The sequence below is a fragment of the Dermacentor silvarum genome, chromosome 8 (genome assembly GCF_013339745.2).
Source record: "Dermacentor silvarum isolate Dsil-2018 chromosome 8, BIME_Dsil_1.4, whole genome shotgun sequence".
NCBI lineage: Eukaryota > Metazoa > Arthropoda > Arachnida > Ixodida > Ixodidae > Dermacentor > Dermacentor silvarum.
The window spans coordinates 36879991-36907059 of NC_051161.1; the positions used below are offsets into that span (position 1 = coordinate 36879991).

At 45.8% G+C, this 27069-nt stretch overlaps 1 protein-coding gene across 5 annotated transcripts in view; it reads right to left on the bottom strand.

The window, feature by feature from the left end:
- Positions 1-3714: 3714 nt before the first annotated feature.
- LOC119461020 (cytochrome P450 302a1, mitochondrial-like) overlaps positions 3715-27069 on the bottom strand; it is a 61171-nt gene continuing 37816 nt past the window's right edge. For all 5 annotated transcript variants that reach the window (XM_049655140.1, XM_049655142.1, XM_049655141.1 and 2 more), the window contains 9 exons: positions 21624-21891; positions 20010-20247; positions 18952-19145; positions 16223-16424; positions 11302-11461; positions 9240-9409; positions 7643-7721; positions 5562-5768; positions 3715-4658 (listed from right to left, as the gene is read on the bottom strand). In XM_049655140.1, coding sequence (XP_049511097.1) covers positions 4545-4658; positions 5562-5768; positions 7643-7721; positions 9240-9409; positions 11302-11461; positions 16223-16424; positions 18952-19145; positions 20010-20247; positions 21624-21891 — 1632 coding nt within the window. In that variant the 3' untranslated portion in view covers positions 3715-4544. The remainder of the gene's footprint in view (positions 4659-5561; positions 5769-7642; positions 7722-9239; positions 9410-11301; positions 11462-16222; positions 16425-18951; positions 19146-20009; positions 20248-21623; positions 21892-27069) is intronic.

Here is a 27069-nt window from a genome sequence, read left to right on the forward strand (position 1 = left end):
TGAAATATTTGCAGGTCAATATCCACGTTTTTATTGGCACGAGCAGCGATCGAGTGACACTCTTGTTTCTTAAGCAGCGACTTCTGGTCTACCACCGACTTCCGGTTTGTGCGAAATTCAAAAAATGTTTCTAAATTCAACATAAATCATTAAAAACAAGAACTGCGCTAGATCAATGGTTCTACATAAAGTTCATGATAGATATGACATCAGAGCGTAAGTTTAGTTACAAATTGAGTTATTTAAAAGACAGGGATGATTAGAAAATAATTAGAAATCACTAATTGCCGTACACCGATGTGCGTAGTGGCTTGGCTCCATGTGCGTGGCGGTTTCCCGCTCGTTCCGTTCGCCATGGAAGCAGGCGACGAGAACGCCGGGCTTAGCGTAGTGTAGTGTAGTATAGTGTAGTGTAGTGTAGTGTAGTGTAGTGTACATTGTTTACATAAAGAATTCACCATTATTATCTGTGTCTATGTCGTACTTCACTTTATAACACAACGTTAACAGAAGGAAAACACAAAGTTAACCCGAACAATACCCCTGGGTACACCAATGCCGAGGTGCGAGTCTCACTAGCAGACACCTAGGTCAAAGATTACGGTCATTTCTAATTTTCCTTTTGTCCTCCCTGTTTTTTTTTTTCTTTTTCGGAGGCTACCTCACCGCACTTCCTGAAGTGATCAAATTAATTGGCATTGCACCATAATCTGCAGCGGTTAGGTTAGTCCTAGTTACACGGGTAAGCAGCAGCGCGTTCATCGTTCACCACGGTTCTTGATCTGCTGGGCGGCCAACTGAGCTGCTGTTATCTCGTTTACCAATTTTACCGTGAACAAGAACTTCAGTTAAGCTCACTAAGCAGCAAAATGCTGCCTCTTCAATCGCCATCCTCTTATTTTAGCTTGCGGAGAATAACTTTCACATATGCAACAGTATAGCAAGCTCCTGTGCACGATATGGAGGTAAAGTCTTGTAATGATGGTTCAGGTTAGTCGTTGTTGGGATGCCCGCATAATTGGGCTTTGAAGTTAACGTTGAGAGTCGGGTGCGTTAACGTCTATGAACGTCAGCATGAACCAAAAAACGTCAGCATGAACCAATTGGTGGCCGCTGGATAAAAAAGAAAAAAAAGGTGCGGCCTGCCGCGTCGGGCGCGCTGCTATGGGAGCGAACGTGATGGCCGTAGTTGCATTGTCGGCCGCTTGGCTGTGCCGAACGGCGCTAGCTGAGGGGGATGGAACGCGTCGGCTTGCACGCGCGACGGCGTTCCAAGCGCGTTACTGATGCATTTGCTATGTCGATGCCAGACAACAGACCCCGGCGTGTGGCGCCGCGGCGGATCACACCGTTGTCGATGCACGCAGCAGACCGCACCTTTTTTTTTATCCAGCGGCCGTGCAAGGAGAATAGCAAACCGTGTCCTGGTGAATGTTGCAACGAGTGTTTCTTTTTATTAGTGTGGATGTGCTGCTTTATTTTGAGCATCGCCACGAAGAAAGTGGGCAAATTCTGAAAGCAGGAAAATAATGCTTACGTGCAATAAAGCAATGAATTTGTATCCTTGTACGAGTGATAGCGAATGTGAAGGAAATGAGTTATGACTTTTCTGCACATGAATTTTCAGACTGTTTTTAACGAAGCAGACATTTTATTGCTTCAAGTATACCATGCTACCCGTAACTCTAGTACAACATAAAAAGAAACCCTGTATATACATATACAGATTTCCACCATGGTATCCAGAAGAAATTTATTTGCATGCTGTGAGCCAGTTAGAGAATGGGTGTAGATCTGCGACAGCAGTTGCATTAACCGGAGTTCTTTTATATTCTCGCTCTTGTTACCTACCACACATGGAAAAGTTCCAAAAATTGAAAATCTGCAAGTTGTTGCGTCCGCCATGAAGAGAAGAATAAGGCAACGACTCCTGTCTAAGGCCACGGCTGGAAAAAAAGTGTTTATTTGTTTATTGGCTCACACGTGTGACATTATCCTTGAAATCAATCGCAAGAGCCGGCTGGAATTATTTAACGGGATTCATTCATAAGCTATAACGTCCCAATGGCAAACATGAACTGTGTGAAAGGACACAGTGGTGGGATCTATGGTAACTCCAATGACACGCTATTGCTCTATCCTTTGTCGTTCTTTCACATAAGCTTTTGTGATTTGTTATCTTGTTCCTGGCCTTCTTCCCATCTTCCATTTCTATGTTTCTAGCCCCTATGGTTTCCGAAGGCTAGGCAGGCACTGTGCCCCTCCCGGGGGCAGTTTCCAGCCCGCTTATTCAATTTTTCTCTCTATCTGTGCATGTCTTAAAATAAAATAGTAATTATTGCTCAAATAGCACACAAATATCTATACACAAGCGTTTTCGCAGTTCTTCCCCATCGCAGTGTGGTGGGGGAGAACTACAACCTCCTGCGTGGCCAGGATTTCGGAACATGTACACGTCGCGCCAGCTTTCGGCGGCGGCCGCGCACCCCACCGTAACTGAATGAGGAAAAGACAAAAAAAAAATGATATCTCCCGAACAAAATTGGCTATTGAAAATGACTTGCGCTTATACATAATAGAGATCCAGTGGGAAATTCTGGTGAAGTTACAGTAGCTTGCCGTCGAACACGTAGGTTCCCAAGACATTTGAATATTTCACAATAGAGCCTATGGGCTCTATTGTAAAATATTCACATGTCTTAGGAACCGAAATCCGAAATCCCCGAAATCCTGGGGATGCACAATCGAGCACGCGACCATACCACACCACATCAGCGGAACTCCATAACCACCAACCCACTTTGACCAGTGCCTCTCTAGGATAAAATATAACTAATTGTAAGAATAAATAACTCTGACCTTCACAGAGGATTTGATTATAACGAGAAACTTCTGATAAAAAAAACCGCAGATCATTGCCTGTCCAGTCAAGTGCGGTAGTCTGTGCTGCTTAAATGTATGCGAAAGTGTTAAAAGAGACGCAAAAATTGTACAATTTCTCGTGCTCATTATCTTTAAAATGTCTTCGTAGCTTCTGCCTGTTGCAGATACACAACGAAAAAATGTTATAAAGACACCACCGTAAGACCAGAGACGCGTTACGAGATGATGACACACAATATCCTCGATTTGACAGTACTTTCGTTCGAGCACATACCACAAAGTATTGGCACAGGGACGCTTCTATAGTGCACTTGGAGTATTATTGTTGGCCTACGCTCGCGGAGGTCTGGTATTATACGAAAGTAGCTGTCAAAAGTGCGCCGAGACAGGCGAACATCTAACGTCGCTCTATCCTTAGAGCTGAGTAAGCCACAGCTTTAAGTAACCTTGCACAGTTCACATTGCATAACATTCGACAAATACAAAGGTACAGTCCAAGGTGCCTTATTCTCTACATATTAGGTGACAACACAAAACTGATGAATCCTTGTTTGTAAAATCAGCTACCATCTGTATTTTTTTCTTATTGAAAGAAGACATCTTCCACTCTGAGGTACCATGTATACAATGATGACATACTTGGATCCATGTGTTCTAGCCTTCTTATCAGCAAAAAAATAAATAAAAAGTAAACTTCAGAAAATACTGTTTTTCCTTCATCGATGCTGCATGCGTAGATCCAAGAACGGAAAAGCAATAAAAAGGTTTAGAAGCGTTATATGCCCCATGTCACTAACAAACACACACAATGAAAGATGAATAAACGGCTCAAACAGCTTATTTCCTTCTATTTGATGTGCGTTAGTTTGAATACATAGGCTAAAACAAACAACACTTTGTAGTGCACGCAACTGGACTGTCACAACACATCACCGGAATCGAGTGCTTGGTCTTGAAACGGTGGGCGCAAAATTTGTCGGGCACGTCCACACTTACGAGTCCCAGAGTTTGCACAGTCTATAACATCCGTATGGCTACTTCAGCTGCAACGTACCTTTCAGTTATACGTAAGATTGCCGAATGGCAATTTCGTGCTGTGTATAACGTGTAGTTTTGTATCCCAATGCGCCAATACATCCCAACTTGCAGTGGTGGCTTCCATAGGTATACTTAAGGCTAATAAGACACTGTAAACTGTTCAGCGCCATTCTCCTTCGCCAGCACATGGTATTCGAACCCGCGACCTCATGCCCTGCAGCAGAGACTAGCATTGCCGCTGAACCACTGATATGGGCGATTTGGGGAGTCCCGATGACTCACTAGTCTCAAACAATTTTCAACGATGTGAGCGTAAACGATAATCGCTCGCTGGTGGCTGTGGGCACACCTGTGACTCTCAAGTATGAAAACGCATTCACAGTCTTCTCTGTACTGCGGCACTGCCCCGATCGTTGAGTTTCACACGGAATGGATGCAACCTCGGACGGCATTGTCAGTGTGGGCTTCCATTATTTCATCCTCGTCGAAGGCGGTTAGTCGACGAATGCGCACTGGCTGGACTTTCTTCCATCGTCAGGCAGCGCACAGGACGAAAATTTTTCCTCATTGGGAAGCGTTGAGAGGATCTTAAAAGGCCCGCTCGTCTTTGACACGCTCGGGGCTCATGAATTCCTGTCGATGAAGGTCATTCTAAGCGGCTTGTCTGGCACATTGATGAGCCGCGTGAAGCAGTCGATATCCTCGTGTTTGTACTCCAAGACGAAGTTGCGAACGATCTGCAGGAAAGAGGAGAAAAAAAAAGAGGGAGGGGGGAGGGGGGTTAGACAAGAAATTTGAGTCCAAGTTTGACAATCGCTGAAGAGCAGCTTTTTTCTGCTTTCACAAATGGTTCTAATGTGCGTTACGGTATTTATGTGCTAGCTCTTATAGTCGTTCACCGCTTTCTAACGACAAACATTCACTGTTTGCTAACTTCACACAGAGCGCCTCGGAGAATGCTCGTGGTCCAATAATGAATAAGTGCATGTGGCCACTCCAGCGCGACGTCAAACATACTACTGCAGGCGATCGATGTTCGTAGCACTTACCGAAAGGTGTCCCTACAGTGCTACAGCAAAACGAAGAGCGACGGCACGGTCGAATTTAAGTCTCCGAAGTTTCATCAGACCATGGCACGTGTGGTCTATTTTTCTGAGCAGTTATTTGTCGAGAGAGTGGGCCATGTAAAAGGAACGCGCTTCGCGTTTTTTTTTATTTTTTATTTTTTTTTTGTTTGGCCAAACTCATGCAGCCAAACTGCAAACAAATGAAAGCCGATAATTAGCTTTATTGCTGCCAAGAACATTACATTTCTTGGCTTTTCTTTTTTATAATTGTCAGCAGGGAACTTAATTTTTCTTCCAATCAAACAGACCGTCGACCTGTGGCCATAAACGGCACTCGAAAAGCTCTGATGCTTTACGCCGATTGACGACTACCTACCGAATTCACTCTGACATATCTCTATACGTCACAGCAGTCACGCGCCTCATAGCGTTAACCAATAGAGCCAGCACCATAAGTGCCCATATCCGAACAGATCTCCTGGTCGGCTAGCACTGCACAATCGTCCCGAGGTGGTTTCGGTTCTACTCGACGCTGAGGCGGTCAAAGAAGGACATGACGCCAACGCAACGTACCCTGGCCACGAGCAGGCACATGACGGTCTCGGCGAAGCGCTTGCCGATGCACATCCGTGGTCCGTAGCCGAACGGTAGCAGAGTGAACGGGTGCGCCCGGCCTCCCTCGCTGCGCTCCTTGAGCCATCGCTCGGGCCGGTACGCGTCGGGCTCCGGGTAGTTGCTCTCCTGGCGGCAGGCCACTTGGTTGTGCATGATGAGCACAGTCTGCGCCAAAGGGTGAACAAACGGGCACCGCGCGTTATGCGCCAGGACTCCGCACAATTGGTGATAAGGATACCTTCGGAGCGAGCGACGTGTGGGAGAGCAAAACTACGCAGCCAACTTCAGAAAGAAAGACAGAAGGAAAGAGGGAAAGAAAGAAATAAAGACAGAAGGAAAGAGGGAAAGAAAGAAAGAAAGAAAGAAAAGTAGGAATTCACGGACAGCACTTCGTGAGATGATTTACTTTTTGAATATGGGCGGCACAACCTACGCTAGAAAAACGCTGTATAAGAATGAAGATCAGAGAAACAGGATAGTATATTGAACAAACACATGTTCTCTATACATTTCGGGGCCTTGAAGTATAAAGCACTGTGGTGTCACACGACGTCGGCAAGTGATGCATTATGCTATTCAATCGGCAATGAAAGTGCCCGATGCCACGGGTGTGTGTTTTGCGGTCTGGGCGATGGTTTCGCATGCGCTCGAAAGTTTGTTTTGCATAGGCTGTTATTGTTAACTTAAAGGGTGACTGAACACCTGGCTTGCGGCGAGCCTTAGTAGGGTGTTCTTGGCCGAAATTTTCGCTTGTCATATACACCTCAATGAATCAACTTATTGCGGAAAAGATAATAAGCCTTCGACAATATTGTTTTGAACAGTTCCAACTAATTGCGACGCATGGCTGTTTTGGCTAGTAATAGGTGACAGAAACAATCAGAAATTATTCAAGTGCTGACTACTCTCATTTTCGTATTCATTGCTTTCTGCTTTATTCTCCATTGCTCTACATAAAGTTAACTTGTCATGGAGCAAGTAACTTCACTTCAAAGCAAGCTCCGGACCGGAAGCCTGGTTCGTCTTACTCCGTCATTGCTTCGGGCTGTTAAGCGCCCTGAGTCTGTCCTTGGCTTCAGAAGTCTTCTTACAACGTTGCACTTTAGTTTTCTGCCCACGCAAATGATCATTTCGTCTGAATACAGAACGTCACCAACCAAACAGCTATTCTGAATAAGCCTGGAAAAGTTCCCGCAGTGATCGCGCACTGACCCCGAATGTACCTTAGTCTGCGACTTAAGAATCGATGACCGGAATTCCCTCTTATTTCTTGTGTGACTTTACCTTCCATTGAGACTGCGCGAAGGACCAACAGAAAGCAACATATCGCTCTGGATAAACTTAAAAACGATAGAAAGTCTGGTTCCCCTCGGTGTTAAGGTTTAAATCAGTAAGTGAGTGAATGAATAAGCGAGTGAATGAATCAGGCAGTGATTGCGAAAGTGGCCGGTGAAGGTAATGAAGGAAAGTATTTGCGTAGTTTGAAAAAATATTAGTATGTCTGTGCATTAATTATTGTACGTTTTTTGTGCAATATCAGTGCAATAATAATCGCCGGCATTTTCAGTGAAGATAGTGGGGAGCACATAACAAGAAAAAAAAACTACGAATTCATATCACCAACTTCATTCGCTAATGTTATATTCCTCGACGTGTGACACGAAAATACAGCTTTATTAAATGGGTGTTAATCTCCTCTAAGCTGCGAGGTAACCATCCAATATGCAGATAGCTACTGCGCATGCATAGTCACCGCAAGTAATTGCGCATCCATATCGAGAGGCCGCAATTATGCGGGGAATTCGTAACAGTCCATATTATTTAAAACGACGCAAACAAACGACGCAGTGATGAAGTAACGTATAGCATGAACGAACGAAACAAGGCAGTGCGAAATCGCGTACAGCAGCAGTTCGTAAGTGCACTTCATTCCAGTATAGGTTCGTAATGTCGTTAGAAATCATACTGGCGTAATGTGAATATATGACCTTAAGCTCAACATGCACCGGTAACAACGCATTCGGCTTAGTGAAACTTACCCCTGCTGGAATGTTGTATCCCGAGAGCACGATGTCTTCTGGAAGGACCCGGCCGACACCTATTGCGATGGGGCTTAATCTTGTAATGGTCAAGCATGAAACAAAAAAAGAAAGATAAGGCAGGAACAAATTTGAGTCAATTGTCAATTTAAAAGCATGAGTGACATCGAGTTTTCCGGCTTCATTTCAGCCTCAATATAAAAAGCTGGCGAGAAAACGAAATTGCGGAACAGCGGACAAAGTTAATGCGAGAAAGGATAATGTACTACCACCAACAGTTTGTGATTCCAAATTGTTTGCGTAAGATCACCATTGACCTTCATACTTGTCATACTGACACTGGTACTTCTAGATACGATATGCGAAAGCGTGCGTCTGAAAGATGAGCGAAGCTGCGTTCATTTTAATCAAATTGCTCTTCCCACATCTTGAACTTTTTTTTTTCTGCTCCTGAACCATTACGAGAACGCGAGATTCCCATGTGGCAGGTATATACAGATATATTCTGATGCAAATATTTCCTTTCAAATAAAAATGTATTTACCAAAACAAGAATATCACTATTATGAGTACACGGCAAATAATTTCAGCCATACAAACGCCGCAGAAGTGAACACAGCAAAAACTTGTAATCCATAACTCAAAGGTTTCATAGGTGATGCTGAGGAAAGGAAAAGCTGCAGTGTTACAATTTAAAGTAGGTGTAAACCAGTGTAAACCAAACAATTTGTTTTCTAAGCAATATCAAACAAACCTTTTTTTTTCTGAGACTACAAATATCTTCTTTCAGTGCCAGTAAAAATCTCACGGAACGGAGTATTTCATGTGCGCGCAATGCTAGCTGTATTAAATCTGATATATTATACGCAAAGTGTTTACATATATACATATAAATCTTATATGCAGTCAAATGAAGAAACTTCGAATACGGCAAATGGACTCCACTGAACGTTCAGAGGCCTGCCTTGCACAACGTACGCCGGGCCTCTGATACAGAACTCTGTTGCCTCGGTCGCATATCATCTGCGCAGTCAGAGTTGTCGTGGAGCAAACAACATTGTGTAAACATATGCAGTATGCAAGCCAATATTTGCACAGCCGTCACGATCCATACGTTGGTTCTCTATAAACACAGATGTTGCAATGAAACTGCCGCGATATATTTTCTCGTTCAGCTCACGTTATTGCCACAAACTTTCTGTATCTCGCAGTGTTTTTGTCCCGTGGCTGAAAAAAAAAACAGTGCAAAATTTTTGACCGGACGCATTGAAAGCTATACATGACACAAGCATCGACTAAAACAAGAAATATTGCGCTTGTTTTTCAACCATATCTTACAAGCGAACTCTCTACGCTTTCAATCCTTATGTTCTTCTGAACTCGTATTCAGTTCTTGCACTGGAACTGTTCGTAACCGCTGGTGCGAGCAAATTATGATGTTCGGCAAATTATTAGCGATGGAGGAGCGTTAATGGCAAACGTATCTTACAAAGAAATGCTTCGTATCTGGAGTGCTGAAAGCTACGGCTTCTTCGTTACTGAATTGTGGCTGCACAGCTGCTTTGGGTACATTTTAAAAGAAAAGACAACAGCATACCTTAGACTTTCCTTAATGCAGGCTCTGAGGTACACCGCCTCCTGAAGCTGTTCCATGGTGAGCTTGGAGTCTTTGGTTGGAAGCAGGGATCCCAGCTCCAGAGCCAGCTTGTCCTGACACCGCCGGTTCGTTGCCAGGTAGTAGAGGATGAAAGTGGTCGAGTACGCTGTCTGGAAATACAGGAGTATAGTAGTTGTGTCATTCGACGGCTACGCAGATAGCGGAAGCATTGGGGTTTCACCATCAAATGAGTTAGGTAGAACGGACACAATTAGACGGGCGCATGACTATAATCAGTTAGGATGGAATGAAGTAGAAAGCTCGCGATTTTACGTAAATGGTCGGTGTTTCAATTGGACATCTGGAAACACGTGAAATTCTTTTGCCTAACAGCACACTACAGATGCAGTGCATTCTAAGACATAGCTGAGTGAACTTGCAGCACCAGGGTCAAAATTCCTGTAACAATCGACAGAACTGGTGAAGAAAACCTAGGGTAAATAGTGTGGTTTCAAACTCGGAGAGTGGGTTGTTTTGGTTTGTTGCAAGGGTATATAGACGCAGCCAGAGCAGAAAGACCCCGTAAAAGCTACCACTTTAAAAGACAGTCTCTCTTTCGTGCTCGCGTACAGCTAGCGCTTATCACGTAAAGCAGACCCTGACACTGACCCACTTTTTTGAGAGGCATGCGGCCGCGTATCAGCACCCTTTCGGCCCGAACGAACAAGCGCAGCTTCGCCGATATTTGCCCATTGTTATGTGCAGTGGAATGAACGAGAAACGTGGTTTCCATTCTGCTTCACGACGTCATCATCAGTCGCGTGATGGTATTTACCATGGGGCAACGTCTCGATTCTGCTTCGCGGCTTCATCAGTCACGTCATGGCATTTACCATGGCGCAACGCGTAACATCGTTCTCGGTAACTCAGTTCTTGTAACATCATCGAAGTTAAGCAGCACTTCTTTCTGGGGTTTTACGTGCCAAAACCAGTTCTGATTATGAGGAATGCCGTAGTGGAGGGCTCCGGATTAATTTTGACCACCTGGGGTTCCTTAACGTGCACTACAACTCAAGCACACGGGCGTTTTTGCTTTTCGCCTCCATCGGGATTCGATCCCGCTACCTCGTGCTCAGCAGCGCAACGCCTTAGCTGACTGAGCCACCCCGGCGGGTTAAGCAGCCCTGGGATTGGTCAGTGCTTGAAAGTAGGCCACCTGGGAACGCCGTGCGCTGATGACTTCCCTTCTACCGCGGAATATTTAACCTGCTCCCTTTGAGCCAGATGGTTAACGACGTCCGCGGTAGGGATGCGCGCCGATACTGTTAGCAAGTTTTCTTATACTTACCTTTTTTTTTCGATTGCGCATTCGTGTAGCCCGCAACATGCACAATAAATAGTGAAAACCGAATATTCGTAAACTTTGCACGTTAATTATGCATGTGGAAGCCTGTTGCATAAGAGAATTCAATGTCAGCTTTTATTCCTAGGCTAACGGAAGTCGATGCTTTAATCTTTATGCGCATGACAAAAAAGCCAACCACCGAAATAGGCCAGAAATGACCGATATTAACCCCCGCAACCATCGCCTCTCAGGGATGAATCTTCGAATTGTTTCATTTAAGGTAAATAACTTGCTAGAAATGTGCCAATTGGCTGCAGAGTCGCCGCGCAAGTTTGTACGCTCGCACAGACGCTGATGTTATGCAACCTGCCACAAGGCTTAAGAAAGAAAAGTAGAAATGCTAATAGTGGTTTGCTATCATTTGCCAACCAGTGTAATATATGATAAGCGCGCTCAATGTAACTATCGCACATTACTGATTTTAATCTGTCAGTTATTGCAGGAAACAATTGAGTGCGCTAGTGCTACCACCGAAACGAAGAGATAAAATAATGCTGCCTTGCTTATAATGACACCGCGTTTCTTCTGTGAACATCGCGAATAGCTCCGACTACTTGTCTCCACATTCGTTGCAACATAACCAAACCAGCACGCCGCCGCCACAATAACAGATCCTACACAATCACTCAACTATCACTGATCGCGTGTAGAACTCACCGTGTCGATGCCGGCTAGGAACATGTCGAGTACCATGGCGAATACATCCTTTATGTCGACTCCAGGCATAGACAGGAACTTTTCGAGCACGGTGAGCTCCCTTCCGGTTTCGTGATTCTCCTCCGTCACTTTGGTCCTCTCCAGGTACTTGCTGACTATACTGCGCTAACAGAAAACCGAGAGAAAGGGCAAATAATGAGCAGACTGCGGAAAGCTTGAGTAATCATGTACTGCTCGTTACATTTAATCCACGTCGCTTTTTATGAAAATGCCTCCCTTGAGACGTTTATTGTACGTTTAAAAAAAACGTGTTTAACCAATGGAGATGCTTGCTTCTCCTGTAAAGCGCCTTGGCACGCTGAATGCGCAGAAGTATAGAATAATAAGGGATAATACTAGATATATTATCCCTATATGGACATAGGTATAATAAAAGCGCAGCTAGTCGACAAAGCCTCGTGAAACCAGGCACGCCACAGACGATATTCACGTCTGCGTACAGAGTATTGAATGTGTCACATTTTTTATATGTACACGTGATTGCGAATGAGCGTAGGTCATTGCATATGACAATGAAATATTCACGGAGGTGGGCCTACAAGCAATTGTAGTCCAGACGCATTTACGTATGTTCGACCGAAATGCGTTGTAGCTTTCAAGAAATTCGCCGCACCGCAAACGCTTTCACGGGTTTGAAGGGCCCGCTCCGTAAAGCACCCGAACGATAGTATCCCGAGAACACTCTTACGTTTTCTGTGCGTCCACTAGTCGGCAGAATAAAGAAGGGAACAAAATGTAACTATGAACGTGAGAACCTCATTTTACCCTCGCGAGGAACAGCAGTGACCGAATGCAATGCTGCTTTCCAGCTCAAAACTTGCAACTGTGCCCAGCGCAGCAAGATCGCGACGAAAAAAGAAAGAAATAAAAAAGAAAAAAAACTCTCAGGAACTTGGTAATCAACAAGCAGAATATAGCTGCCCGAATTGAAGCCTAACCAGGGGTCAATCCATGCACGCCCTCTCTTACGATTAAGAAAAACAATGAACACTTTTCTACCCTCACAGACCGGTGCATAGTAAGTGCATCACCCTGTCTGCATCTGACGTGCAACGATTCACAGAGCAACCTCGAGTATGGCCTTTTCTTCTTGACACAAAGCATCAGCACTTACCGCTAAAGGGTATGACCTTTGCGCAAATGTCTGAATACTGTGTGTTGTTTTCTTCTCGCCCAACTAGACGTCAAAATCGATACCGATATAGATGGCAACGCCTCACCAACACGCACTACTGTATGGTGCTGAAGTTGCATTGAGTGCCGCATTTCTTAACCTTTTGCTGTGTTTTTCTCTCCTTCTCCCACTCCCTCTCTTGAGACGCGAGAATATAACGCGCAAGCATAAGTCTTTAAGTCGGCAGCTTGTATGCATTCATGCTTCTTTTATGACAGCTTGGCACAAAGAGGCAGGGCGGCTGTAAATATAATCGGTGTCGTTAAATGAAAGTTGCAAAAAGTAATTAATTACTCTGGCGAATCATGAAAATATCACGGCCAAGCTTACCGCTATTACTTTCAAAACAATGGGAAAGCGGAAACGCCATTAGAGTTCAAGTTTGCCATCAATGATTGTGACTGGCTTGTTTTCAGTTACAACCGTTGAACAAAGCGAAAATCTCGCGTTTCTATTTCTTCTTTTCTTTATCTTGTGCTTTTTTTAAAGGATGCTACAAAACGCAACAAATACACAGAATAGTGACTCGCCGACCCTTTTACAAAAGCTGCAAAAAAAGACAAAATATTAAACAAAGCTAATATAAAATTGTTTTTGCGGAACTGGGGGCACTCCTGAAACCTTTTTACCGGACTTTTAAGGACATTCTTGCTGTCTTTGAACATAATGGCTTGTGCCTAGAAAAATTCTGTAACTTGAAGACATACGCATCAAAACTTTGACATTACGGCGGATGGTTAAAATATTGCAGTTACGCCAACCACCTATTAAATATAACAACAGCATTGCAAAGTTACATTTAAGGACTGCTAGAACATGGTCTTTGAAGCATCGTGTAGCGTAAGTGAAAGACAGAACTTGATGTTGACCTAAGGAACCTAATCTGCTCTTTAAGAAGCCTGAAATTATAAACACTACGCCGAATAAACATTCTAGTTTTCAGGATACCAACATGAAAAAATAACGAACAATATGTCCGCTAATTAACACAATCCACATGGTGAAAGGTAAACAAAGGAGAATACAAATAAAAGAGTGAGATGACGTAAGCCGCAATAGCCGTGTTATTCTTATGAGCATGCTTTCGCTCCCATTCCGTTCGGAACGAATCGGCTTGCTTTGTATTAATTGCATTTCATCGGCTTTGGAATGTAGCACGGGATTCCTCTTTATTCAAGGCTTTCCAAGAAGAAGGTTCACAAACGGATAAAAACAATAATACCGTTTCCTTCCACTCGATTACTGTGCCTTTCACACATGCATACCAGTGAAATCTGCAGCGTGAGAGCAAGATGAAAATAAGCATAAATAAGCATAAGCAAAATGAAAATATTACAGCAACTAACTATACAGATTTGAATTTCTTTTTAATAATACATATAACATGCTCGTCCGCGACCGCACAAGCTACAGGATACCGAACATAGCGCTTCGACCATTTGACCTTCTAAAGCTCCCTAAAGCCTTCCGTTTTCCTACACTCCTGCGAACAATTCAATGGGCAGCGGAAGCTGGTGACATGTATGGGTTGAAGCTGAGTAGCAATGGTACTTCATTCAAGCTAGCCGGTGCAGGGTTCTCTATGCGTTATCGTGTGCAGGCGCTGCAGCACGATGGACGTACGGTCTCCGTCGAAGATTTCGATTTCGCTAGGCTCACTACTTGACTTGTCGTTGGGTGACGTCTTTAGCTCGAATGCTCCGCGGCTGCAGGTGTTCTGCTGCTGAGGTCACGGATTCAATTTCCGACTGCAGTGACGGTGGAATTCAAAACGCTTTTTTGTACTGACTTTATACGTGCTTTAAGGAACTCCTGGTGTTAAAAACTAATCTGCAGGTCTGCGCCCTCTACCGAGCCGTTGGGCAACACTGCAACTTCTGGGTAACGTGACGTCCTCGACGGTTGGGGTAGCTGGGACAGCTTGGATACTTCTATTTTCATACGAACATTGTCGACACCCACTACCAAAGTATATTCTCCACGGGCTAATCAAGTGTATATTTAAGTCTGCTAACCTGTTTGTATTTGTTGTACCGCGTTTAAGCAACTATAGGCTTCACGGGCAATGTCACGAACACACAATAACCTGCAGATATCGAGAAGTGTACTGTCGAGTCTGCAAGGAGCACTCGAGGGATGTTCCTCCGGTGGCAATGTAGCTGTCCATCGCACTTATCGATACACGATATGTGGCGCGACGCTCGAGTGCGCCATGCACTCGAGCGAGCGAAGGGAGACTACGTTTGTCGCGATTCGTACGGCAGTATGATACGACCATCCAGAGGCGCCCTTGAATGCTGAGCCTTCTATACGAATAGACTGCATCGCCAGAATATATATGTTTCTTTCTTTCCGTTTCTTTTAGATTTAGGTAATGTCGGCTTGAAATCGTGCTGTCCGGTCTTGTATTTCTGAGACATTATTCGCGTGCAACTTTATTTCTTAGCTGTCCAGATAGGCAATTTGCACCGGCCAGGGGGCGCTACGACGTTTTCCCTTGTCAGCGCAGCGTCGCCGACACCGGCCGCTAGGGAAGCGAAGAAAGTTAGACGCCCTTCCAAAGGATAGCGAGCCACGTGTCACCGCTCGTCTGAATTACGCACCGAGCTTTGCCGAGCTCAAGCTCGCGATTGTTCCTGCTTCTGATCTCGATCGTAAACGTGTCCAGTCATATGCAGAGCAGGCTGACTTCCAACATTTTCGGGTCGCCGATACTACAGCCTCGTGATAAGTGATCGGAGGGGTCACAGAGAATATTTATCACGTCCTTCCCATTTCACTTCCACCAATCGGTGTGTTTTGTGTTCTGGACGCTACTGTCAACTCTGAAAAACTTTAGAGCAAGGTGCCTATAGCGCTAGGTTTCATTACAGAAGCTGGTTTGTGACGCACGTTATCACCGACCGACATGTTCGAGCATGGCAGCAAGCTGCACACTAATCGCATCCCCTTATCTTCAGCTTGTCTCCAACAGCACTTTCGAACCTTTGAAGGGCTCTCTAATATCGAGTCTATGACGTTAAGCTCGAACAATCTATGTTGTGGATCACGTGACGTGTAGGTTGCACACGCTGGCTATCAGAGAGACAGGCACTTTTAGTTTTATAACGTGGTTTTCATGTGCATGCACCTCTGACCGCAACAGTTTTTGGACTGTGACGGACTTTGCAACAATGCGAAATTTCGGCGTAGTCAAAGTACCCACTCCAGAAGTTAAGCTTTCGATTGAACTTTACAATATCAATTTATAGGTAATTTCAGTAGCGTACGACAAGTTATTGGAACCCATAAATCTGAAGCTCGTAAATTTCTAGCAACTTCCCCACTAAACCTGGAATAGAATGTTACAGTTCGATGGTTGTTCGGGAAAGATTGCACTGCTCAGTGCACACTTTTCCATGCGTCCTTTATGTATACTTTCAACTACACACTTCTATTGTATGCTTATGCGGTTAATTCTCGATAAATGTAGGAGCGTAATCGCTTCCATGTCCCGGTAATTTTGTTGACGTTATAGGTTATTTCACTGCTCCCAACCGCTGAAGTAAATGTACCACCAAAATTTCAATTTATACGTGACCAACAGATCAATTATTCGCGTCTCTAATGAAGGTTACCAAGACAAGAGCAAGTGCCTGGTTGCAAGGTGCCTAATGCGTGCAATTGCCGCTCACGTGCTGTGTTCACCTGGCCATGAAGTCCTGCGATTGGACCAGCTTCCGGTAGGCGGGAGTGTTCCACACCTTCCAGAAAGGCAGCCCGTTCTCCGTCACCATGATGATGCGGTGCGTCTCCGAGGCGGCCTCCACTAGCCGCTGTTGCTCCGAGTCGCTGCTTAAACCTCGCTGAAGGCAGCCCAGCCTTGTGTTCAGTGCCAGCACTCCCGTGCCTGCAGAGCGCGCGCGTCACTGTCAGCGATATTTTTCAGCACAAGTTCCCAAAGCGTCTTTCGAATTCGTTGACGAACTTCTTGCCTAAACCTTCTTCTTCGAGAGAGAGCGAAGTGACATTATTTTGCCCAAAATGTGGTTATAGGGGGGGGGGGGGGGGGTTAATGACTAGGAGCCTCCCCCCTCCCCCCTTTAGATGGCTGCCGGCAGCCCCTAAGCCGCGGCGGCGTCTTCAGTCATTTGGACTCGTCTTGCTTGAACATCCGGGTCCGAGCTGAGCAGCATGGTCTCCCATTGCTCCTCATCTCTTATTATTAAAGTTGGTCGTTGTGTTTCTGACTTGTTATTGTTATTATATGTTTATTCGGGCATGCCCACTCAGCACTAAAATAGCACTCGTAATTTCTTTTAAAAAAAAACTATCGCCCCGCGTGGAGTAGGAGAGTTAGAGAATAATTACGAAAGCAAAAACAAGGGAAATATTAAGAAAACGTGAGGCTACCGGGACGAAGAAATATAGCTCCGAACTTCGAAAGTGTAGCCTGTAAACGACACATGAGGATTTCCGCAATGACGCGAACGATGCGGATACGGCGCCACCGCGGTAAATAACGACGTCACAGCGGTGACGATAACACGCCGACGTCATTAAACCGCATCATACTCTTTATCCCGCGTCATGACACATGATTATGCCACCTACGAAGCACATTTCTACGACGTCAGATACCGGGATTGTGACAAAAACCCGCAAGACAGCTCGGATACATATCATTACGAAATAAAAGTCGACGTCACTTACATTAGAACTTGCGTCACATAGTATTGTACTCTGAACACCATAGCAAAGCATCAGGCGTTCTCGGTCGCAAGGCTACATCCTTCTAATGGATGAGCCTAAAGGAGTGAAGAGCCTCTTAGCCCATTCCCCCCGAAAAAAAATGGCTTTGTTTGGTAACGCCTGAAATGCATTCCTTCCTGGGATAAGGCTTGAACTCTGAATGTGCCATTGGGGCAGGGCGCTAGAGCGAAACCCCGCAGGGACATGTCCCGCGCATACAGATGCGATATTTTGTTATGTAAAGCTTCCCCGTTGCGTTAAGGTCAACTGCGAGTATAGAGACGTTGGCCAGCTGGATCCGTTTCTTTCTTCGGCATGCTTTCACTCACGCAAGCCCGCGCATTCTTCAAGGTCTTTTACGTAAGAGTCTTCTGCTCGCGTGCGCGGAAGTTATGGCACACGGAATGCGAAACTGAGATGAACACGCATAAGTTTTACGTCGTTAGCTGAATGTATATGAACAACGGCTACATTCATTTCGGCCTCGGCGGGTGGATGGGACGCTTTGTGAAGAAATTAGTGGTTGGCCAGAAGAATTAATTATTTGTTTAATTCCCTTCGCAGTGGTGTCCTGCTGGTGAGCACTAGGTCGCGGGTTTGATTTCTCGTCGTGGCTGACGCATTAAGACTGTGGCAGAATATTCCAGTATGGACGTATTTCATGCTGGACTACTCTATTATCGATTACTACGTTGGCATTCATGCAGGAACACGACAAAGTATTCGTGTTATCTCATCTGTCCTTATTATCAAAGAAAAGCTTTCTTAGCCCCGGACTTTCTTGATCGTGGCTGGCATACGTGCTGCTCTTCTTTTGCTGAATAGCGCGCACGCAATACACCACCACCATATTTACCACCCTTACAGGTGTCCTGGCTGCTCGCCTTGTTTCCTGCGGAGTTATGCAGGGATAAAACAAGTGATACCTAAATAACCTAATCGCAGCAAATATATGTCACCAAGAGCACAATTTCTTTAATACAGCAAACACTTATGTCTACTTTCCTAGGGTTTGGGCTTTGCCGATTCTTCTTGGGCAGTCTTTCGCCGAGTGAACGGCAAAAAAAATTAAATTATGGGGTTTTACGTGCCAAAACCAGTTCTGATTATGAGGCACGCCGTAGTGGGGGAATCCGGAAATTTGGACCACCTGGGGTTCTTTAACGTGCACCTAAATCTAAGTACACGGGTGTTTTCGCATTTCGCCCCCATCGAAATGCGGCCGTCGTGGCCGTCGTGGCAGCCCAACACCATAGCCACTGAGCAACCACGGCGGGTGAGTGAATGGCAGTTTACTGTTGTACTGTCTCTAGGATCGGCCCGCTCTAGTCGGCGCCCCGACCCTGGATACGGTGCCAGCAAAAACCTTTAATCCCAAAAACAGTTTAATTGGCGGACACGTGGGTCACGTGGTGGGGGTCTCCGCACCTGGCCGTGTTCACTGGCTGGCAGGTAATCACTATGGTGCAAAACGCGGTGCAGAATTTGTGCGCGTGTGCGCATGTGTGTATGTGTGTGGTGCACGCTAAAGAACCTCCATCTCGTCAAAACAAATTCTGGGCTCCCGCATTAAGGCGTCCCTCGCAGCCATACTGTGGGTCAGAGACAGCGAATCTCATGAATCGACATGGTAAATGAACAAAAAAACATTGAAAAACGTGCAGAGAAGCATCAATGGCTCTTACATTCCAGGGCCCACTGGTAGAGCTCCTTGAGGAAGTCCTCAACTTCGAGCGTTCTGCTGTCCCGCGTTTGCCGTACCAGGTTGGCGACGTCCAGGGTGACATCTTGCAAGACGTCGATGTAGGCAGACATGGCACCCTGTTGCATGAGCGGCTTCTGGAACATGTGCCGCAGCCTGAACCACTCTTCACCATTCCTGCGTATGTAGGAGCGCACATACAAACACAATTAAGATGCGATGCAAAAGTGACATGACATGCCAGAAAAAAAAAAAAAGGCTACAACCTTTTTAGCAATTTGTTTTATGGATCCGTGAGAAATGCCAGAGAGATAATGAAGTCCCCGATTACGTTGTTCTCTATACGCGGTTCTATGTAGGAATATTCGATAATTCGTGACAAAAAAATTATATTGGCATAGATGTTCGGCCATCGTGAAATTACCGTCAAGCGTATGCGAAGCCGCGGAAGTCACAAGGATATACGACCCGCTAATTGTTCTTTTGAAACTGTTCTTAGGTGGCATGGCACCACGCAAGCAAATGACAAACGGCAAAAAAAGGTCCCAGAAAGATAAGGCTGCAGAATGGGTGTTTACTTATCTTTAGTCACAATGCGTATTTTTTTTTTATTGTACAACAATCAAATAGAGTCCGACGGACGCTGCCAAACTTAGTGAAGTCACTGCTAGCTTGCGCAAGATTTCTAATGTAGCGTTGACATTCAATTTAATTTAGCGCTCTAAGCCGCTGGTGACGGTAAAACTGACCCATTCATAGCCGGGACATACCTCGTCCTCTTTGCCTGCTATACTTTATCTGCTTGCTCTTCCTCCACAGTAGGTGACTCAAAAATATTTTGAAAAAGTAATCCACCACTCTATAGGTTAACTTAATATTTGTTTTAGTGCAACTTGGAGGTCTTCGCTGAAGCATCCGGTGTGCCCTCTCTACATGTCCTTCGAGATATGGGGCAGGGCGTCTGTGCGCGAGCCCACTCTCGAAGGCCACGACCGGGGGAGATTCTGCACGCGGTGGGGTCACGGAAGGCGTCGCACTTACGAAGGAAACAGTCCTCCGCTGCTGTACATGTGGGGCCGCTCGCGACGGTACTTGAGCAGCGCCCGGTGCGACAGCCTCGCCGGGTAGCGTCCTTCGTGGCGGAACACGTGCTCCATGTCCCGCGGGTCGAACACGTGCACGACGACGCGGTCGCCCACGACCACCTCTCGCACCAGAGGCCCGTACCGGTCGAGCAGCTTCTGGGCGTTCCGGTGCATCCGCGTCAGGTCCATATCGCCTATACGACAAACGCGGGGAAAAAGCACCGTTTATATGTGAACCGCCAGCGTTTTCATCGTGTGTTTAGTTGCCCCCTGCCCTGCACACCCGCACCCCTGCGACAAGCGAAACAAATTTTGAGTTCGAGAGAGAGAGATGCTCACTACTGATAACAGTAAAGGTTTACCTGGCGGCGCGATTAACAGGGTACTCCTGGTATTCAATGCAATCATAAATAAAATGACACACGCAGAACATACAGGACACAGGACGACACTCGGCACATGGCGTATGCGTAACACAACGTGCTAACATACTATCTCGTTGAAACCAACGTCTATTAGAAAAGTTAAGAGCGCCTTCGTAGTGCTAGTCGCACAGGCGTCCACGCTGTGTAATGCGTTCAGAGATTCTTTGAACTCATTTAGTACGACAGCAGGTTGCTTCGTCAAAAGGACACTTTAGCACGTGCAAACACTCACACATACAAGAGTGAAAAAAAAAAGACGAAACACCAACAGCGAAGGTGGGGCACTGCATACAATCGTCTCTATAGTATGCCGAGCACATCTTCGTACCTTTAAAAAATGTTATTTTACTGCACTGAAAGCTATTCTTTCAAGGCTACTATAACTGGTCTTAGTCCAAGTATTGTCCCAATGGAAAATTTATTATTGCCCAGATCAATAAGCTTGAAGTACAGCAGTTGCCTTTGCTGGGCGTATAGGGTGCAGTCCAGCAACACGTAGGCTATGTCCTCGTCCACCACTCCAAACGAACAAGACGCTGAGCTTGCACGATGGATTTTAAAGATAAAGTGCTTTGTGTAGGCCACACCAAGATGAAAGTGGTGAGATTTCCACACTACGTGGTATATTCACATATGCATCGAATTTAAGCCCAAGGCCTACGGCATGCAGAGGTGTTCTTTTGTTTCGGCTCTTCATTAAACCATGCCGCAATTGGTCGTCTTGCTGAGAGTATTGATAACATGTTTCTAACCTCGTTGCTGAACAGCAGAATGGTGTATTCTTCTCTATGGTCGTGCGCACGTTTCGCCAATTAGCCCACTCGTTCATTCCCAATTATGCGGGTATGGCTGGTAACCCACTGAAATACAATTTCGTGATCGCGAGTTCCCACACCTTGTGTCAGCTCAGCAATTTTTACGAATACCTTACTGCGCGCACTTTTTGCCTGAACTTTGTAAATCAGCTAAAGTGCAAACTGTCAACCTGAAGTTCGCCTGGAGTGTCCCTATTTTATTTTCTATCTCAGTAAAAGGACTGGAGTCTGATAGCCTTGACTGCCATTCATTAAAGCCCATAAGGGGGCTTGCAGTACTGCGTTAAGTGTTAGCGAGGCATATAACAGTCTCAAGGAATGCACTCTCACCTATAAGTGGCAGGTATCTCCAGATGTTTCCGACCAGCGGCAGTGGTTTAGGGCCAGGAATTTCGTGGAACGGTCTTGCGGTGTCGCTGGCCGCGCCTACTGGTCGGCTTCTGATGCCTTGCAACTGCTGTAGCTTGTCGCCGTGTACGGGGCACACATCGTGTTCCACAGGACGCTGCTTCTCGGTCGCCGCAGCTGCTAACGAGCTGTTCTCCCGGAACCCAGTCCGATGCACCGCGCATAGCAGGCTTCTTGGTAGGCATCTCATCTGCAAAATAAATAAATAAATAAATAAATAAATAAATAAGTGAATCAGCAATAAGCCAATCAGTAAATTAGAGCCCCACATAAGTTATAACACGAGCAATTCCTCGATAAGAGCGCTTAACAAATTGTCGGTCCAGTGTCATCATCACCTCATCATCATCAGCAGCAGCAGTAACAATATTGTCATGTTGTAGTGATGGTGGCACAACTTGCTAGTCACGAAACAAAAGGCGCAGATCATAGTCCGGCGGAGCGCGGTCAGTCTAGCGGCAGCCAGCGTGATCGGCGACGTTCGGCGCGCTTTGACGTGGCCGGCGCGGGAGGATAGAATATGTCCTATCTCGCGCCGGAGCCGCTAGACCAGAGTCCATCGGGCGCTAGCGTGGAAGGCCGGCAACATGCTGACCACATGTTGACCTACAGTTCGGGTGCATGGAAGAGAGTGTGCCGAGTTTGCGCCTTTGCCAAATGAGAAAGAGCTCGCTCAACGCGCACTTGTGGGCGTGCGCTGCGGCAACAGCTGATTACCGCGCCGTAGCGGGCCACGTTCAGTGTGCCAAACTATGCGCTGGAGGAATTTTTCGGCGATTCTCGCGTCACCAGCATGACGTTTCCAACTTCGTCGGCAGGTACTTGGCACGATTCAAACGCCACACTATAACCGCGCCTTAACCCTTTATTGTGCGAACTTGTGCCCAGAATAACAGGTAACACTCAAGTACAACGATATCGGCGAGCACACTCGTCGGTCGTCGCTGATCTATACGGGTCAAGTGCGTCTGCCGTTTATACGTACACAACTCATCGTACATTCCAGAGTAATCGCTAGCGTACGTTCCAGAATGTACACCACTATGTGCGTCACGTACGCAGTCTGAATAGAAAAGATTATTTCGCTATAGTTCCGGCGACAACATTCGAGAAAGTTCCAATACGCCTTGCGCCGAGCGTTATCTCTCTGTAACAGTTGTTAATCGGCGAAAACCTATCACCGGAAAAAAAATTCCTATGCTAAAACAGACAACCTATGCTACAACCAGCCTATGCTAAAACAGACAACCAGCTGTGTGGTATATGCGTTACGTAGTAAGTTCAAAGTCAAGGCGTTGTCCCGGGTTCGAATCCCGGACCAAGACAAGTTTCTCTTAAACTGCAAAGCTTTGAGAAACCCGTATCGGTTTCCTTTGTAGCTTCGTGCCAAAGTCGGGCGGATGACAGTTTTTTTCCCCTCTCATACGCATTAAATAGTGGCAATATCGCTGCTTATTACACTGATAACATTTAGGCGCGTTGATCTGAGACACAAAGCGCGACGTTGAAGGATTGGGCGTATCGTGAGTGCGTGACAGAACTTTCTCGTCGCTGTCTCTCGAAACGGCACCCGAAAACGTCAACAACGGATTACGTGACTCTTCCAAGCCCACTTCTTTATCACAGGCAGCCTACCTGATACCCGCGTTTGCGAATCTATGCTGATGTCGCATTCTTACCTGTTTTCGTTGCGTCTGTCATTTCGACGCCCAGCAATTGAATCGATAAGTGAGTGTTTCGTCCATGTGGCGCTGCGCGTAATACAGGGGAGCACCCGAGCCCGCTCGCTTCTCCGCCCCGGTTTTAAATTTGACTGCATTTTCAATAATTGCTACATACTCACTTATGAGGTGCATTTAGTGTGCGTGTGCGCGATACAAGTCTCTATCGAGGAGAACAGAACTTTCGGTAATAGAGATGACACGATACAGAACAGTTATTTCCTCAAAATAATCTGACAGCACTCCCTGTGGGTACCCGCTTAAAAGTGCATAGAAACATTTCTACTGGAAAAAAAAAAGAAACGTGTTGAACAGCAACCTCTGTTGTTTGTATAGTGGAGCTTGTTTTGTTTTTTGGTAATGGGTTGTAGTAACATAGGTATTGCAACAAATGCTCGATGACAGGCAAGGGGGGTATGGTGAAGCTTTGCGTAGGGAGATTTTTCGTGCATGAACACGACTGAATGCCTTCTTTCCAGGACGAGAGTACATTTGAGAAACTGGAGCGGAGCAAGTGGGTCTGATTTCTTTGTGTTAAGTGCCACCAGTCGGCTCTTCCGAGCTTACACGATAACATCGTGCGCCTAATTAAGGCAGCGACGTCGAGAAAGGTAACCTACAACGCGAAATAACAAGGAGAAAATCCAACTGCTTAGTTTCAACGCGAACGGACACGGTTGCGAGGTGTACTTAAGACTTCAGGTGGGATTACAACGTGGGCATAAGAGAGTCTGCTTTGCCAGTGCAAAAGGCCAGACGGTGTACGATGCAATTTTCATACTACCACGGCATACTCCAGTCGCCCGAATACTCGCGAGCATAATGATATAAAGAGCAGTACGAAAATTTCGCCATCAGATAACATTTTTATGAACTATTTGATGAGACGAATGACACCGGAAAGCTTTTGTTTTTCTTATTTTTTTTTTTTTTTTTTGCTTGCGCGTAGCATGCGAAATTCCAGCATTCCATATTATGCAAAATCGCCAACCCAGAACAAAGCCCAGTGTGCGTCTTATATAACATATAACAGATATAACACCGCTCGAGCCCAATAATTCAAGCACCGCACCCGTAATGTGAAGGATGTTGGTTTGGTTGCACCTGCGCAAATTATCTTTGCGTACGTTTTCATTTCCCTTTGTACTTCCCTATTTCTACATTTCGATTAAACATCACAATTAACTTTCCCATTGCTCTCTGTGGACTTATTTTCTGTTACTTTATATGGTTATGACTAACAAAATAATCGAGCCCCTCGGATCCACTAATTGTTCTCAGTCATCTTGTAGCGCCAGTGTCTAAAGCTGAGGGCTGGTGGTTTTTCGCAATACCAAAATTTCCGGATGAAGTTTCCCTGTTCTTTCTTATAAAAGATACAAGGCCCAACTTCCAGATGATACAATGTCTCAGGCCTTTTCTGGCCCTCAAACAATATTGCCGGGTGGTATTTATTCAAAGGGCATCAGTCTTTTGTCGTCCTGACCTTTGGTGCGCGCTTGGTCTAGAGAGAGAGGGGGGAATATAAGGAAGGTAGGAGAACCAGTCAAGAGTCCGGTTGGCTACCCTACTCTGGGGAAAGGGAGAAGGGGAAGAGCTTCATATTCTTCTAAGAGGATGTCTTCGGAAGCGCTGCGACTTTTTCTGAACTTAATCAAGAACAATTTCACCAAAGCACAAAGCGACATTTATCACTTCCGCTTGAGATGTGGCTGTTGCTGCACTGAATTTCCAGTGATGTCCGAGCAATATTAATATAACAGACCATTCCGTAATAACTAAACAAACGAAGCTCAGCAGATATATGCTTGGGCCAGCCGACATATTGCTGGAATACTTTATGAATGTTGTTATGGGGACGTTCGACGGCAGCGCAGACTTGAAAGAAGAAAAAAGAAAACGGGGTGACACTCACGCTAGTTTCACTTCTCTAACCAAACGTAAGAACCACGTATACGTATACGACAAACTACTTAAGTCAGGCATCACAGATTTCGCAATCGCACCGCGTCTCCACGCGAATGCTAACGTCCCTTTCTAGCGACCTCCTCCACCTTAAACAGGTACCGCGGAAAGGAGAAGCTTATGCTCCTGCAATCCCGTTTTGCACAGCGCCCTAGTGCAGAAGCGAGTGCTTCCGCACGGCAGTAGTATAATCACTCGGCTAAGACATTCAGTGCAGAGCTTGCAGCCGCTTTCGCTACAAGTGTCTCTCTCTCTCTCTCTGCACATCGTGATAGCACCCGCGCGCTCGGAATGGAGACAGAACCTCGAAAAAAGGCGACGCATTTAGCGTGAAGCAAAAATAAATATCTCCGGTGGAACCAGTTTAAGACTGGGACTCTCTCCTTCGACATGTCTTCCTGACCCTGCTGGCGAACTGGTTCCGCGGAATCGAAAGTGGCAGTGGTGGTTCGCCTAAGTCGCCAAAGGAGCAGGGGTGGAGGGTTCGCAACCGCGAAGAGCTCCCGTAGAGAGATGAGAGTCACGCAACCAGGGAAAGGCGGCCGAGGTACGATTCTGGAGCATGTGTGACGACGGCGGCGGCAGCCGACTGGTTGTAGATCCACCGCCGCGTTATCGGCGTCGCAACCGCAACTCTTCATTAGCATGCGCTGGACGGGGTCAGTGCACGGTTTAAACGAGGTCAAAGACTCGTCAAGCGAGGCTGCGGATCCTCTCTTCTCGCGAAGTCCCTTCCCCCTATACGGCTCGGTCGTGGACTAGTTCGAACAGGCCCACTCCGCATGCGAAGCGCGTCCCGCGGAGTCGGAGGAATGTGAAACAACTCGCGTTTCTTTTAGCTGGAAGTGGGCGTTTGCGCTAGCATATACGCAGGTGGAAAACACTTCGATTTCTTCGTTCCTTATATTATGTTTTATGTGCCTTGAGTTATGAATTTCTAACACCACAAGGAGAGTGTTGAAGAAAGCGCATAGGATTCGTGCTAGCGAAATATCGGAGACGGATTTTCATCAATTACTTCGCTTGCGTTTATCTCTCACCCGTTTTGATTTTAACAATTTTCTTTTTGCGTATCTTGCATGTGTGTTTAGTATTTCTTCTAAATTAATACGAACTACCGTTAACTTTAACCCCTCTTACCTAAAACTTACTGAATAAGATTACTATTCTCCAAGTCATTCGAAACCTTGCCACTCATTTCATTTCGTACGGTGTCGCACACTGCCACTAACGGTGCGGACTTTGACCTCTCTACTATTGCTAATCTTGCCCCTCTCGCCATAAATGTATTCATCTCGGTCCTTTTCATGGCTGTTACTATTCATTGTCACTAGATCATCAGATCGGCGTAGCAATTCACCACGTGTGTCATAATATACGTAGTATAATGGCATGTTGACGATATAACAACACATTGGCAGTCTTTATTGCTATTCTTTCCTCATACGTCAGCCAAGAGAAGACTCGGAAAACTTACCCACAGGGGCTCCTCGTATCAATTATGCATCTTGTTTCAGGTTAGCCATCATCGCCGATTATTCTAATCACGTCGTGGCCAATCAACAACTGCGTGGTCATATATTGTACATACGTATAATGTCGCCTCTTCGAAGTAATCTGAAAGAAAGGACTTCACCACGCTATGATACGAGCGATATATTGGAGTTGCGACCATCGGCGAG